Here is a 17,694-nt window from a genome sequence, read left to right on the forward strand (position 1 = left end):
AGCCGAGATTTAATTACATTGACCTGACAAGTTCCAGGACAAAGGCCCCGTGTACCGCGCCGCAGCCGCTAATTACAGGCGAATACTCGGGGGTATCACAGCCATTAGACGGGGCGCGGACAAGAGGAGATACCGCAGAGGAATGACCCGGGGGTGAGAGCCGGCATCACTCACTGTACAGGAGGAGGAGGAGGTGAGCTGTGACATCACCTACTGTGAATGGTGGATCCTGCGTTATCTACTGTATATAGAGGTGTTATCAGTCATTGTACAGGAGGGGGAGGAGGTGAGGTGTGATATCACCTATTGTGAATGGTGGATCCTGTGTTATCTACTGTATATAGAGGTGTTACCAGACATTGTACAGAAGGAGGTGGTGAGCTGTGACATCACCTATTGTGAATAGGGGATCCTGTGTTATCTACTGTATATAGAGGTGTTATCAGTCATTATGGAGGAGGAGGTGAGCTGTGACATCATCTATTGTGGATAGTGGATCCTCCGTTATCTGCTGTATATAGAGGTATTATCAGTCACTGTACAGGAGGAGGAGGAGGTGAGCTGTGAAATCACCTAATGTGAATGGTGGATCCTGCATTATATATATATATATAGAGGTGTTATCAGTTACTTTACAGGAGGAGGAGGTGAGCTGTGACATCACCTATTGTGAATGGTGGATCCTGTGTTATCTACAGTATATAGAGGTGTTATCAGTCATTGTATATTAGGAAGAGGAGGTGAGCTGTGATATCCAGATTTTCAGACAAAAAATTTAATGTAAAGGGATCTCAGAAAATAACTTCTGACATCCCGCACATTTTCTGGTATAAAGTCCTGGATGCGTTGCAGCTATTGATGTGAGCGGAGAGTGATGGAGATTCTGACAGCGCAGTCAGTTACGGAGCAATACTTGCTATATATCGTGTGTAGTCAGTGATTATGGACGGCGTCTGAATGCTGGAGACATCGCCTGAGGACGCAGCTATTTTGAAGCGCGCCGGAGTCAGACAGGTTCTGACAGGACAGAGTTATTCCTGTTCTGCCGGGATTTGTACAAATTTCCTCTTCTGCCCTTTTTAGGGTACAAAGAGCTGAATTCACAGCCACAAGCTCAAGGGTCTGACCCTGAGACCCCCGAGGGTTACAGTATGAGACCTAAGAACAGAAATGGCAGCTAAAGACAGAAGTCACACATTGCCCAGAGGAGTAAATGAGGGACATCAGGTTAACCTTAAAAGCCCTTCATTCAGCCCCTATAGGCCTGCGCTCCATTCACATCCTCCATAGGCCTGCGCTCCATTCAGCCCCTATAGGCCTGCGCTCCATTCAGCCCCTATAGGCCTGCGCTCCATTCAGCCTCTATAGGCCTGCGCTCCATTCAGCCCCTATAGGCCTGCGCTCCATTCAGCCCCTATAGGCCTGCGCTCCATTCAGCCCCTATAGGCCTGCGCTCCATTCAGCCCCTATAGGCCTGCGCTCCATTCATCCTCTATAGGCCTGCGCTCCATTCACCCCCTATAGGCCTGCGCTCCATTCACCCCCTATAGGCCTGCGCTCCATTCACCCCCTATAGGCCTGCGCTCCATTCACCCCCTATAGGCCTGCGCTCCATTCACCCCCTATAGGCCTGCGCTCCATTCACCCCCTATAGGCCTGCGCTCCATTCACCCCCTATAGGCCTGCGCTCCATTCACCCCCTATAGGCCTGCGCTCCATTCACCCCCTATAGGCCTGCGCTCCATTCACCCCCTATAGGCCTGCGCTCCATTCAGCCTCTATAGGCCTGCGCTCCATTCAGCCTCTATAGGCCTGCGCTCCATTCAGCCTCTATAGGCCTGCGCTCCATTCAGCCTCTATAGGCCTGCGCTCCATTCAGCCTCTATAGGCCTGCGCTCCATTCAGCCTCTATAGGCCTGCGCTCCATTCAGCCTCTATAGGCCTGCGCTCCATTCAGCCTCTATAGGCCTGCGCTCCATTCAGCCTCTATAGGCCTGCGCTTCATTCAGCCTCCATAGGCCTGCGCTCCATTCAGCCTCCATAGGCCTGCGCTCCATTCATCCTCCATAGGCCTGCGCTCCATTCATCTTCTATAGGCCTGCGCTCCATTCATCTTCTATAGGCCTGCGCTCCATTCATCCTCTATAGGCCTGCGCTCCATTCATCCTCTATAGGCCTGCGCTCCATTCATCCCCTATAGGCCTGCGCTCCATTCATCCCCTATAGGCCTGCGCTCCATTCAGCCTCTATAGGCCTGCGCTCCATTCAGCCTCTATAGGCCTGCGCTCCATTCATCCTCTATAGGCCTGCGCTCCATTCATCCTCTATAGGCCTGCGCTCCATTCATCCTCTATAGCCCTGCGCTCCATTCATCCTCTATAGGCCTGCGCTCCATTCATCCTCTATAGGCCTGCGCTCCATTCAGCCTCTATAGGCCTGTTCTTCATTCATTGTCTGCAAGCCTGCGTTCCATTGTCTATAGGACTGTTCAGCTACTTCCAGCAGTCTCATAGACAATGAATGGCGTGGAGGCAGAGCTCGGATTTCTGGGCTCCCCCCCCCCAACACAGGATTGTTGGAGGTCCAAGTGCACCGGGTCCCCAGCGATCAGCAAATTCACCCCAATCCTACAGATAGGAGATCATTTGTTTTTCAATATATATCCCTATAATAAATAGTCCTGGGACTTCCTTCTTTCGTCCTCTGCTTGCTGGCAGTGAATGGAATTTTTTTCATTTACATATTAATTGTTATATTTGTGTGGGGTTTGCCTCTGGCTTTAGTGTGTACAATTCGGACCCGGTTGCTCTTTGGCCATGTGCTGTCTGCCAGGAGGAGTTGTAAGGTGCGTCAGGTTGCACGTGCGCCCTGCAGCACAGGCGAAGAAACGGCTCCGATATCATTTTATCAGTTGAATAGAGAGGCAAGGTGAATACACAACTGCTCCATACAACTCCTCCTGGCAGTGACATGTGGAGAAGGAACAATCAGTGGAGAAAAAGAGCACAACTGCTCCATACAAATACAACTCCTCCTGGCAGAAGACATGGCCAAGGAGCAGCCAGTGGAGAAAAGGAGGACAACTGCTCCATACAAATACAACTCCTCCTGGCAGAAGACATGGCCAAGGAGCAACTAGTGGAGAAAAGAAGCCCAACTACTTCATACAAATACAACTCCTCCTGGCAGAAGACATGTGGAGAAGGGGCAACCAGTGGAGAAAAGCAGCACAACTGTTCCATACAAATACAACTCCTCCTGGCAGAATACATGTGGAGAAGGAGCAACCAGTGGAGAAAAGGAGGACAACTGCTCCATACAAATACAACTCCTCCTGGCAGAATACATGTGGAGAAGGGGCAACCAGTGGAGAAAAGGAGGACAACTGCTCCATACAAATACAACTCCTCCTGGCAGAAGACGTATGGGTTTTCAGTGTCTGGATCTAAACAGCATATAAGCAACACAAAATGTATTTGTATGTATCTCCTCTGGATATTCTGTTACAATGTGTCAGTGCAGGAAAAATGTGGTATGGTAACTCACAGAGGATTGTACAGACTGAATATATAGTAATTGTAACAAATCCTCAGCTGTGAGAAGTGTAAGTACCATATATGCAACAACAAATCTCTTTCCTGCCCTGATGTTTTGCCACAATGTGTCAGTGCAGATAATAATACAAGTTGGCAGCTCACAGAGGATTGCATATATTGGCTATAGGGTAATTGTAACAAACCCTCAGCTGTGAGAAGTGTAAGCACCATATATGCAACAACAAATCTCTTCCGTGCCCTGATGTTTTGCTACAATGTGTCAGCGGAGGTACATTGTAGTACGGTTAGCTCACAGAGGATTGCATAGACCGGAGTATGGATATTGTAACAAACCCTCAGCAGTAAGCAGTATCAGGAATTTACAAGATCAGTGTAACCGCCATATGGGAAACAATAAATCTCTCTCCTGCCCTGATGTTTTGCTACAATGTGTCAGCGCAGATAATAATATAAGTTGGCAGCTCACAGAGGATTGCATATATTGGATATAGGGTAATTGTAACAAACCCTCAGCTGTGAGAAGTGTAAGCACCATATATGCAACAACAAATCTCTTCCGTGCCCTGATGTTTTGCTACAATGTGTCAGCGGAGGTACATTGTAGTACGGTTAGCTCACAGAGGATTGCATAGACCGGTGTATGGATATTGTAACAAACCCTCAGCAGTAAGCAGTATCAGGAATTTACAGGATCAGTGTAACCGCCATATGGGCAACAATAAATCTCTCTCCTGCCCTGATGTTTTGCTACAATGTGTCAGCGCAGATAATAATATAAGTTGGCAGCTCACAGAGGATTGCATATATTGGATATAGGGTAATTGTAACAAACCCTCAGCTGTGAGAAGTGTAAGCACCATATATGCAACAACAAATCTCTTCCGTACCCTGATGTTTTGCTACAATGTGTCAGCGCAGGTACATTGTAGTACAGTTACCTCACAGAAGATTGCATAGATCGGTATATGGATATTGTAGCAAACCCTCAGCAGTAAGAAGTTTTAGGATTTTTCAGGATCAGTGTAAGCGCCATATGGGCAACAATAAATCTCTATCCTGCCCTGATGTTTTGCTACAATGTGTCAATGCAGGTGCATTGCAGTACGGTTAGCTCACAGAGGATTGCATAGACTGGTGTATGGATATTGTAACAAACCCTCAGCAGTGAGAAGTGTCAGGAATTTACAGGATCAGTGTAAGTGCCATATGGGCAACAATAAATCTCTTTCCTGCCCTGATGTTTTGCTACAATGTGTCAGTGCAGGTGCATTGTAGTACGGTTAGCTCACAGAGGATTGTATAGACTGGTGTATGGATATTGTAACAAACCCTCAGCAGTAAGAAGAATCAGGAATTTACAGGATCAGTGTAACCGCCATATGGGCAACAATAAATCTCTATCCTGCCCTGATGTTTTGCTACAATGTGTCAATGCAGGTGCATTGCAGTACGGTTAGCTCACAGAGGATTGCATAGACTGGTGTATGGATATTGTAACAAACCCTCAGCAGTGAGAAGTGTCAGGAATTTACAGGATCAGTGTAAGCGCCATATGGGCAACAATAAATCTCTTTCCTGCCCTGATGTTTTGCTACAATGTGTCAGTGCAGGTGCATTGTAGTACGGTTAGCTCACAGAGGATTGTATAGACTGGTGTATGGATATTGTAACAAACCCTCAGCAGTAAGAAGAATCAGGAATTTACAGGATCAGTGTAACCGCCATATGGGCAACAATAAATCTCTATCCTGCCCTGATGTTTTGCTACAATGTGTCAGTGCAGGTGCATTGCAGTACGGTTAGCTCACAGAGGATTGTATAGACTGGTGTATGGATATTGTAACAAACCCTCAGCAGTAAGAAGTATCAGGAATTTACAGGATCAGTGTAACCGCCATATGGGCAACAATAAATCTCTCTCCTGCCCTGATGTTTTGCTACAATGTGTCAGTGCAGGTGAAAAACAAATCTGTGAGTGAGCGGTTACCTTCCGCCCTCCGCTTCCTGGTCGGTTCCCGGTGTGTCCCCCCCGTCCCCGGTGCCCCCCAGGTGACTCCGCTCAGGTCTGGGGAAGGTGCTGGGGGCTCCTGTGTCCGGGATTCCTGTGAGCTGTGAAGGCGGGGCGCTCACAGGCAAAAAAAAAAAAACACTTAAAAATCCAAGGTGAAAATAAAAGCCACCCCTCCCTCGCCGCATTCCTCCCCTCCCCGCAGGATGACTGACACAATGTGGATTCATAGGAACAAAGGCAAAAAAATGCTTTATTTGTGACTTTTCCCGGCTCCCGTGGACGCGCACGTGGCGGCCGGCCAAGGGACTTTCCACAGTTCAAGGCACGTTTCCCTTACTAATCAGAAATAGCCAAACAAAATGGCAGCACAACCAGCAGCGATCTGTGGAAAAGGCTGGAAGCAAGTGTTCCATTTCCCTGCAGCGCCACCACAGGAGAGAGGAAGTATTACACAGCGTCCATTCACGTCAATGGGATGTTTGTGTAATGGAGGACAGGACGGGTCCTCCGGGGCCAGGGACGCCCTTTATAGGTGCTCTCCACTCTGACAGATGAGGGTCCTCAACAGAGACCCCCGATAATAATCCACCTGCATCTCAATAAATTAGAATATCATCCAAAAGTGAATTTATTTCAGTAATCTAATATATAATGCTCAGTGTATGTATGTGTATGTGTTCCAGAAATCCGCACCATCGCATGTGCAATCATGAAATTTTGCACAGACGCCTAATGTGACTCAGGGAACGTCATAGACTATGTTTTGACGGGGAAAATTTAACCCCGCACTTTACAGTTACTCTCCAAACAACCTGCCTCCATTAAAGTCAATGGAGTTGGAAGCCACAGGTTATTAATAGCAGCTCTGATTGGTTGCTATAGGAACAAAGGACATTCATAGTATAAGAAGCTTATGTGTGAGGTAATATGATATCAGTGGGGACGGACAGAGAGAGACAGAGACAGACAAAGAGACAGAGACAGACAAAGAGACAGAGGCAGACATACAAAAACAGCAAAAGGGAAAGAGACAGAGAGAAATAGAGAAACAGACAGAGATAGAGACAGACGGGGAAAGAGACAGACCTGGAAAGAGACAGACCTGGAAAGAGACAGACCTGGAAAGAGACAGACCTGGAAAGAGACAGACAAGGAAAGAGACAGACAGAGAGACAGGGATAGACAGACAGAAAGAGACGGAGAAAGAGACAGCTGGGGAAAGAGATAGACCTGGAAAGAGACAGACAAGGAAAGAGACACAGAGATAGAGACAGAGATAGACAGACAGGGAAAGAGACAGGCAGCAAAAGAGACAGACAGAGAGACAGACAAAGACAGACGAGGAAAGAGACAGACAGAGCGACAGGGAAAGAGACAAACGGGGAAAGAGACAGACGAAGAAAGAGACAGACAGAGACTGGGAGAGAGATAGAGGCAGTTACTATCCCGGGCAACGACAGGTACTACAGCTAGTTCAATATAAAAAGTGAAACGGATATATTATATAGAGTCATTACACACAGAGGGATCTATTCCTATATATTATGGAGTAATTACACACAGAAGGATCTATTCCCATATATTATATAGAGTCATTACACGCAAATGGATCTATTCTTATATATTATATAGAGTCATTGCACACAGAGGAATCTATTCCTATATATTATATTGTCACGCTCCCCGGGTCCTTGGCTTCCCTCCCCGGGTCCTCTGCTCCGCTCCCCGGGTCCTCAGCCCCGCTCCCCGGCTCACCTGCCACGCTCGCCGGGTCCTTGGCTCCGGTGCCCGTCCTTCCCAGGCCCCCTGGTCTCCGATCGCGGCGCCCGACGGCTTCCCAGGCCCTGGCCGGCTCCCCTGCGTCCTCTTCTCAGCCTCCTTCCCTGGCTTCTGGCACCCGGGCTGCGCGCATGCGCATTAGGGCGCGCGCGCGGTCACTGACCCTTTCTTAAAGGGCCAGCGTCCATTAACAGGAAATGAGGCTAAACAGGTACAGGGTATAAAGGGGTGTATTGTCCAAGAGGGCGGGGCCTGATCTTCGTGTTTTCCAAGCTAGGAGTCAGGTCTCCTTGTGTCTTCGTGCCATACTCACGTATCTCTCTTCTAGAGCTGATCCTGCCTCGCCATCCGGTCCTGCTGAATCCCGAACCCCGCACGCTGTCCGTCTGCCATCTGACAGTCCGTACCATCTCGGATCCCTGCGGTGACCCGTCATCTTGCTCCAAAGGTTCCGGACCCCGCCTGACATCACCTCGGCTTCCGAACCTGAGCTACGTCACCCGGACTACCATCTGTGACTCCGTGGTCCCAGGGACTTCTTCGTTACACTCACTGGCACGGACTGTTCTACTGCCCGTGGTGCTTCAGCTACCGGACTCCTTACCACCATCTTAGAGTTCGGCCCAGTGGATCCACCTCCTGGGTCTGCCCGACCGCCTGGCCCTGACAGTAAGATCAGGCCATGGATCCCGCTGCAGCACTAGCAGCCTTGCAAGAGGAACTCCAACGCCAGCGTGAAGTCCAGACCCGCATGCTGAACTTTATGACTTCCGTGGACACCCGCCTGACCACGCTACAAGCGGCAGTCACGTCTTCGACATCCCAAGCCGCCACTAGTCAAGCCACGTCCCCCGCTCCCGTGGCTGCTTCTTCGGATGCTTCCAGACTGCGTTTGGCCTCACCACCCCGGTACGCCGGAGATCCCAAGTCCTGCAGGGGGTTTATAAACCAATGCTCCCTCCATTTTACGCAGCTGCCACATCTGTTTGCCTCCGACCAAGCCAAGGTCGCCTTCATCATGTCTCACCTGGAGGGCGAGGCACTGGCGTGGATGAACCCGTTGTGGGAGAAGGAGGACCCTATGACCAAGGATCTTCAAGAGTTCCTGCAGGCCTTTCGCAGCACCTTTGACGAGCCGGGACGCGCCTCTGCGTCTGCTTCATCCCTCCTCCGCTTACGTCAAGGAACACTGACGGTGGGCCAATACGCCATCCGTTTCCGCACTTTGGCTTCAGAACTCGGGTGGAATAATGAGGCCCTAACAGCCGCCTTCTGGGAAGGACTCTCGAGTCGCATCAAAGATGAGTTGGCGGGTCGTGACGTGCCCTCCACCCTAGATGCCCTGATTGCCCTAACAACTCGAGTGGACATTCGTTTTCAGGAGCGCTCCAAAGAGCTGTCTCGTGAGAGACGTCCGGTACGGCATTCCTCTCCTCCACAGAAGCCCTCCGTATCTCAGTCATCAACAGCTGGGATTCCCGTCCACGAGCCCATGCAGATCGACCGAGTACGACAGTCTGAACAACGTCGAGCAGAGCGGCTCGCCAAGGGTCTCTGCTTTTACTGCGGAGAGGACACACACCTCCTACGCTCCTGTCCGGAAAGGCCGGGAAACTCCAAAGCCTAGGGTTGGTAGGAGAGGCCACCCTAGGTGCTGGGACTCTCTCAGACCCGGTTATGTGGACTGTGCAAGTGTCAACGGGAGAGACGCGCTTCACGGCTGAGGCATACCTCGACTCTGGAGCAGCAGGCAATTTCATCCAGCAGGCCACGGTGGACAAGTACCAGCTGCCTGTTACTCCACTCGAGAAGCCCCTAGTGATTGCCTCTGTGGATGGGAGACCCCTCTCTGATACCATCTCCTGGGTCACCAGTCCGGTCGAACTGCGTATCGGTGCCCTGCACACCGAGAACATCGCTCTCTACGTCCTTCCACACATGTCCCATCAAATCCTGCTGGGACTTCCCTGGTTGCGGACACACGAACCATCAGTCAGCTGGGGTACTGGCGAAATCACCCGATGGGGTCCTGCTTGTCATGAGAAGTGTCTGAAGTCCATACAACCCATCCGACGACCTCCGGTTCCAGAGAACCTACCGGAACTGCCTTCGGCCTATTGGTCCTTCGCAGACGTTTTTGACAAGAAGGAGTCTGAGGTACTTCCGCCACACCGTCCCTACGATTGTGCCATCGACCTGCTCCCAGGAACTACACCGCCTCGAGGACGGATATATCCGTTGTCTCCAGCCGAAACCAGGGCCATGTCTACCTACATCACAGAGAGCCTGGCAAGGGGATTCATCCGGAGATCCTCCTCTCCTGCGGGAGCAGGCTTCTTCTTCGTTAAGAAGAAAGAGGGTGACCTACGCCCATGCATCGACTACCGGGGTCTGAATCAGATCACCGTAAAAAACAAGTACCCTCTGCCGCTCATCCCCGAATTGTTCGACCGGCTCAGAGGAGCCCGTGTGTTCACCAAGCTGGATCTTCGGGGTGCCTACAACCTAGTTCGTATCCGCTCTGGGGACGAATGGAAGACCGCGTTTAATACTCGCGATGGGCATTATGAATACTGCGTGATGCCCTTCGGCCTGTGTAACGCACCAGCAGTCTTCCAAGAATTGGTGAACGACATATTCCGGGACCTCCTCTACATCTGTGTAGTAGTTTAACTGGATGACATCCTTATCTTCTCTCCGGACCTCCAGACCCACAGAGAGAACGTACAGCTGGTTCTACAAAGACTGAGAGAGAATCGTCTCTACGCCAAATACGAGAAGTGTGTCTTTGAGCAGTCTTCTCTCCCTTTCCTGGGATACATCATCTTGGGCACTGGACTGCAGATGGATCCAAAGAAGGTCTCCTCCATACTCAACTGGCCTCCCCCTTCTGGACTGAAGGCAATCCAACGGTTCCTGGGATTCGCCAACTACTACCGCCAGTTTATCCCTCACTTCTCTGCCCTGACTGCTCCTCTCTCCGCTTTGACCAAAAAGGAGGCTAATCCAAAGGACTGGTCACCTGCGGCCGACGCCGCGTTTTGCTCTCTGAAGCGAGCATTTGCCTCCGCTCCTGTACTCCACCGTCCGGAGTTAAACCGCCAGTTCACCTTGGAGGTGGATGCCTCCTCCTCGGGAGCCGGAGCAGTGCTCATGCAGAAGTCCTCCTCCGGCAAGATGGTGACGTGCGGTTTCTTCTCCAAGAGCTTCTCAGCGCCTGAACGTAATTACACCATCGGTGACCGAGAACTATTGGCGGTCAAACTGGCTCTGGAGGAGTGGCGCTACCTCCTGGAAGGAGCAGTGTACCCCGTGATTATCTACACGGACCACAAGAACCTGGAATACCTGCGGTCCGCTCAGCGACTGAACCCACGGCAAGCCAGGTGGTCCCTATTCTTTGCCAGGTTTGACTTCCAGCTCCATTTCCGACCCGCGGACAAGAATGTACGCGCTGATGCCTTGTCTAGGTCTTTCATGCCCATGGAGCAGGAGGAAGAGACTACCCAACCCATCATCTCTCCTAGCAAGATCATTCCGGTGGCCCCTGTCACCCTGGCCCAGATACCGCCCGGAAAGACCTATGTCTCTGAGACTGACAGGCAAAAAGTGTTACACTGGGGTCATGCCTCAAAAACAGCCGGTCATGCAGGCCAGAAGAGAACATGGGGTGCGATTGTACGCCATTACTGGTGGCCATCCCTTCGCACGGACGTCGCTGCTTTTGTCTCTGCCTGCTCCTCTTGTGCCAGGAACAAGACGCCCAAACACCTGCCCTATGGCCGTCTTCTGCCTCTGCCTATACCCTCAGTTCCGTGGCAACACATAGCGATGGATTTTATTACGGACTTGCCATTATCCTCTGGACACACAGTCATATGGGTCGTGGTGGACCGGTTCTCCAAAATGGCTCACTTCATCCCCATGGCTGGACTGCCCTCTGCTCAGGAACTCGCGGAAGCCTATATACATCACATCTTCCGCTTGCATGGCTTTCCATCCCACATCGTGTCCGACAGAGGAACTCAGTTCACCTCCCGCTTCTGGAGGGCGCTCTGCAAACATCTGGGAGTAACTCTGGACTTTTCTTCTGCATACCATCCTCAGTCTAATGGCCAAGTGGAGAGGGTCAATCAAATCTTGACATCCTTCTTACGTCACTATGTCAACGCCCATCACGACGACTGGTCCACGCTTCTGCCTTGGGCTGAATTCTCACATAACCACCACATCAGTGAGTCGTCCTCCAAGTCTCCCTTCCATGTCGTTTACGGACTTCAGCCCTCCGTCCCATTGCCTATATCCCCTTCTTCGGATGTCCCTGCGGCTGATACTGTAGCCCGTGACTTCGCTACCATTTGGGACTCTGTCAAGGCGTCCCTTGGACGCGCTTCCCAGCGGATGAAGAAACACGCTGACAAGAGGCGTCTGGACCCTCCGTGTTTCTCTCCTGGTGACCTGGTCTGGCTTGCTTCCCAGTACATCCGATTGAAGATACCTTCCTACAAGCTGGGTCCTCGCTACATCGGGCCGTTTAAGGTCCTCAGCAAGATCAATGAGGCCTCCTACAAGCTACAGCTCCCGGCCACGATGAGGATACCCAACTCATTCCACGTCTCCCTGCTCAAGCCGGTTGTCCTTGGTCCCTTCTCCGCTGCTGCCAGTCCGGCTCCTCCACCTATTGCCGATGACGACGTCTATGCGGTAAGGGATATCGTGGCCATGAAGACCGTACGAGGTCGACAGTTCTTCCTGGTGGACTGGGAGGGGTATGGTCCTGAGGATAGGTCCTGGGAGCCCAGGGAGAACGTGGGCACTCCTCTGATCCGTGCCTTCATGTCCCGGTTGCGGGGAGGGGGGCGTGGGGGGGGGGTACTGTCACGCTCCCCGGGTCCTTGGCTTCCCTCCCCGGGTCCTCTGCTCCGCTCCCCGGGTCCTCAGCCCCGCTCCCCGGCTCACCTGCCACGCTCCCCGGGTCCTTGGCTCCGGTGCCCGTCCTTCCCAGGCCCCCTGGTCTCCGATCGCGGCGCCCGACGGCTTCCCAGGCCCTGGCCGGCTCCCCTGCGTCCTCTTCTCAGCCTCCTTCCCTGGCTTCTGGCACCCGGGCTGCGCGCATGCGCATTAGGGCGCGCGCGCGGTCACTGACCCTTTCTTAAAGGGCCAGCGTCCATTAACAGGAAATGAGGCTAAACAGGTACAGGGTATAAAGGGGTGTATTGTCCAAGAGGGCGGGGCCTGATCTTCGTGTTTTCCAAGCTAGGAGTCAGGTCTCCTTGTGTCTTCGTGCCATACTCACGTATCTCTCTTCTAGAGCTGATCCTGCCTCGCCATCCGGTCCTGCTGAATCCCGAACCCCGCACGCTGTCCGTCTGCCATCTGACAGTCCATACCATCTCGGATCCCTGCGGTGACCCGTCATCTCGCTCCAAAGGTTCCGGACCCCGCCTGACATCACCTCGGCTTCCGAACCTGAGCTACGTCACCCGGACTACCATCTGTGACTCCGTGGTCCCAGGGACTTCTTCGTTACACTCACTGGCACGGACTGTTCTACTGCCCGTGGTGCTTCAGCTACCGGACTCCTTACCACCATCTTAGAGTTCGGCCCAGTGGATCCACCTCCTGGGTCTGCCCGACCGCCTGGCCCTGACATATATAGAGTCATTACACACAGAGGAATCTATTTCTATATATTATATAGGCATTACACACAGAGGGATCTATTCCTATATATTATATAGAGTCATTACACACAGAGGGATCTATTCCTATATAATATATAGAGTAATTACACATAGAGGGATCTATTCCTATATATTATATAGAGTCATTACACACAGAGGGATCTAATCCTATATATTATATAGTCATTACACACAGAGGGATCTATTCCTATATATTATATAGAGTCATTACACACAGAGGGATCTATTCCTATATATTATATAGATTCATTACAGACAGAGGGATCTATTCCTATATATTATATAGAGTCATTACACACAGAGGGATCTATTCCTATATATTATATAGAGTCATTACACACAGAGGGATCTATTCCTATATATTATATAGAGTCATTACACACAGAGGGATCTATTCCTATATATTATATAGTCATTACACACAGAGGGATCTATTCCTATATATTATATAGATTCATTACAGACAGAGGGATCTATTCCTATATATTATATAGAGTCATTACACACAGAGGGATCTATTCCTATATATTATATAGATTCATTACAGACAGAGGGATCTATTCCTATATATTATATAGAGACATATACTGTAGTCATATATTTAGGACTGATGTCCAGGAGGAAAAAGAACCTTCTCTGGTCAATTGATGGTGACATCCATCTGTGATGAGTAATTCTTGGTCACATTATACCAGAAATAGCGGCAAACCCTCGTGCTCCGGTGATGTCGGCCCGAGCCGGGTCCAGATCAGCTTTGATGTCTAAATATATTAAAGTGTAAAGTTCCCTCAAACTACCTGTCCCCGTCCTCAATTTCAGAGATCAAAGCCTCAACACCCAACTAAGAGCGATGACATCACCAAGGAAAGACGTAACGGCTCCACCGCCCGCGGGGAACATGAAGCCGAAATAATGATCCATTTACACAAATTACGACTGCGTAAGTAACGAAAAGCCGAAAATTCAGGAAATCCAAGACTTATAGAAGTGGTCATCACAAAAGTATGACAATTACTTATAGTAACGATCAGGCTCATAGAAATGCAAGGACCTCAGTGAAACAAAAATTAAAAGAAAAAAAAAAAATATTAAAAAATAAAAATAAAAAAAAAAATATAAATATATATAAAATAAAACACTGTAAAAGGAAAATACAGTAAATCTATAAAAGAAAATAAATATAAAAAAGAAAATAAGAATATTAAAGAAAACAAAAATATAAAAGAAAATAAGTGTATAAAAAATAAAAATATAAAAGAATAATAAATATAGAAAAGAAAAGAAAACTATAAAAGAAAACATATATATAAAACAAAATACCATAAATATAAAGAAACTATAAAAGAAAATAAAAGTATAAAAGAAAATAAAAATATACAAGAAAATAAAACTATAAAAGAATAAAAATGAAAATAAAAATATAAAAGAAAATATATAAAAGAATAGAAATATAAAAGAAAATAAAAATATAAAAGGAAAATAAAAATATGAAAGAAAATAAAAATATACCCGAAAATAAATATATAACAGGAAATTAAAATATACCAGAATATAAATATATAAAAGAAAATAAATATATAAAAGAATAAAAATATAAAATTAAAATAATATAAGAAAATAAATGTATAAAAGAAAATAAAAATATACCAGATAATAAATATATATAAAAAGAAATAAAACTATATATAAAAAAATAAATATATAAAATAAAAATATACCAAAAAATAATATATAAAATAAAATAAAAATATAAAAGGAAAATAAATATATAAAAGAAAATAAAAATATAAAAAGAAAATAAATATATAAAAGAATAAAAATATAAAAAATAAAAATATAAAAGGAAAATAAATATATAAAATAATAAAAATATAAAAGAAAATAAAACTATAAAAGAAAACATATATAAAACAAAATACCATAAATATAAAAAAAACTATAAAAGAAAATAAAAGTATAAAAGAAAAGAAAAATATACAAGAAAATATATAAAAGAATAGAAATATAAAAGAAAATAAAAATATAAAAGGAAAATAAAAATATGAAAGAAAATAAAAATATATCAGAAAATAAATATATAACAGGAAATAAAAATATACCAAAAAATTAATATATAAAAGAAAATAAATATATAAAAGAATAAAAATATAAAAGAAAATAAAAATATAAAATAAATATATAAAATAATCAAAATATAACAGAAAATAAAAATATAAAATGAAAATAATATAAGAAAATAAATATATAAAAGAAAATAAAAATATACCAGATAATAAATATATAAAAGGAAATAAAAATATAAAAGAAAATAAAAATATAAAATAAAAATAATATAAGAAAATAAATATATAAAATAAAAATATAAAAGGAAAATAAATCTATAAAAGAATAAAAATATAAAAAAATAAAACTATAAAAGTAAAATAAAAATATAAAATAATAAAAATATAAAAGAAAATGCAAATATAAAAGGAAAATAAATATATAAGAGAAAATAAAAATATACAAGAAAATAAATAAATATATAAAATGAAATAAAATATAAAAGAAAATAAATATATAAAAGGAAATAAAAATATAAAAGAAAATAAAAATGCCTTTTATCCTTTTTTATGCAAAAATAAAAACATAACAAAAAAACACATAATTGGAAATCGCAACCTCCATAATTATACAACTGATACACCATAAATTATTATTTACAAAATAATTAACAAAAAAATAAAAATGTATTTATTCTGTAAAATTAACACTATAAAAAGAATAAAAATTGCTGAGCAGTTTAAGAAAATGAAATGGTAAAAAGTCAAAACATTCTATAAAAAAAAATATAAAAATTTAAATTAAATAGCATAATAAAAAAAAGACCTGACACAGTTCTACCCCTCTAAATATAGCGACACAAAAGCCCAAATGTTCATTATTTTTGTCTTTAACATTTTTTGCACCCTTTTATAGAGTAAAAAGTCCGCTAAGGTTGTGTTGCAAAAAATTCAAGCAAAGGTAAAAAATTTGGGGAGAAAACAGAAGTTAATTTGTGCAAAAATATTATTAAAAGTGATAAATCGTCAGCAAATAAAATACTTCTACATTTTCGAACATAAAAAATTAAATACATAAAACAGACATAAAAAAGAAATGATAAATTAAAAAAAGGCTAAAAATAAGAAAACGCAGACAATAAAGGTGCAAAAGCAAAAATGAATGAGGCCCTTTATGTTTAACCAAAATGCAACTATTAAAAATAGAAAACCTCCTCGTCAAAATAATGAGTTGTTTTTTTGTCTCTTGCGCTGGAGGACCTGACGAGTCCACACATTACACATCCAGCACATTGATTTCAATGAGAGACATGTAATACCTCATCTCTCCACTGGGGTCGCTGCAGGGATATTGTACACTTATTACTGTTGATCGGTCCGATCTTATTATTTAAAGGGGAATTACTTTTTTTTTTTTTTACAAAAAAACAAAGTCTGATAATGTAGAAAGTCCGATGATCCGGCAGACATCATTTCTAGGTGTGGTTTGCTCATATTTCACATTTTCACAAGAGAACAAAGAGCCTGGCGGTGTCCGAGCAATCGCCCGGGCGTCTGTGTGAGGACGTCAGTCACTTTCTATGGTTAAATATTAATTTGAGCAAACATTTCAGGTCAGTGAGTCACCGGCGAAACAACGGGAGTGAGTGCGGCGTGTGCTACATGGTGGGTGTAATACCGGGCCGGGTATGGCCGCCGGCACACTTGAGTTTTGCTCCGTCTCCTCGGTTTTCTCTGATAAGGGTCATTGGACTGGAGGGGCTGCAGATGTCCGGCTCACCGTGATTGTCAACACATCCATAGTCTGCTATATGTGTACGGATAGGAGACTACAATGCTGAGCCGGACATCACCAAGCACAATGCTGAGCCATACATCACCAAGCACAATGCCGAGCCGTACATCACCAAGCACAATGCTGAGCCATACATCACCAAGCACAATGCCGAGCTGTACATCACCAAGCACAATGCTGAGCCGTACATCACCAAGCACAATGCTGAACCGTACATCACCAAGCACAATGCTGAGCCATACATCACCAAGCACAATGCCGAGCCGTACATCACCAAGCACAATGCTGAGCCATACATCACCAAGCACAATGCTGAGCCATACATCACCAAGCACAATGCTGAGCCATACATCACCAAGCACAATGCTGAGCCATACATCACCAAGCACAATGCTGAGCCGGACATCACCAAGCACAATGCTGAGCCATACATCACCAAGCACAATGCTGAGCCATACATCACCAAGCACAATGCCGAGCCGTACATCACCAAGCACAATGCTGAGCCATACATCACCAAGCACAATGCTGAGCCATACATCACCAAGCACAATGCCGAGCCATACATCACCAAGCACAATGCTGAGCCGTACATCACCAAGCACAATGCTGAGCCGTACATCACCAAGCACAATGCTGAGCCGTACATCACCAAGCACAATGCTGAGCCGTACATCACCAAGCACAATGCTGAGCCGTACATCACCAAGCACAATGCTGAGCCATACATCACCAAGCACAATGCCGAGCCATACATCACCAAGCACAATGCTGAGCCGTACATCACCAAGCACAATGCTGAGCC

General features: G+C 45.9%; 1 protein-coding gene across 2 annotated transcripts in view; it reads right to left on the reverse strand.

Moving 5' to 3' along the window:
- The window catches only part of ARHGAP8 (Rho GTPase activating protein 8), a 213,396-nt gene that overhangs the window by 43,443 nt on the left and 152,259 nt on the right, over positions 1–17,694 (reverse strand). The window contains exons 6-7 of one of the 2 annotated variants that reach the window (XM_075344217.1): positions 10,781–10,813; positions 10,187–10,218 (exon numbers count right to left, since the gene is read on the reverse strand). In XM_075344217.1, the coding sequence (XP_075200332.1) occupies positions 10,187–10,218; positions 10,781–10,813 (65 nt within the window). Of the gene's footprint in view, positions 1–5,544; positions 5,664–10,186; positions 10,219–10,780; positions 10,814–17,694 lie in introns of those variants that run through there. The other variant, XM_075344211.1, reaches the window with a different exon arrangement.

This window comes from Anomaloglossus baeobatrachus, chromosome 4 (genome assembly GCF_048569485.1).
Source record: "Anomaloglossus baeobatrachus isolate aAnoBae1 chromosome 4, aAnoBae1.hap1, whole genome shotgun sequence".
NCBI lineage: Eukaryota > Metazoa > Chordata > Amphibia > Anura > Aromobatidae > Anomaloglossus > Anomaloglossus baeobatrachus.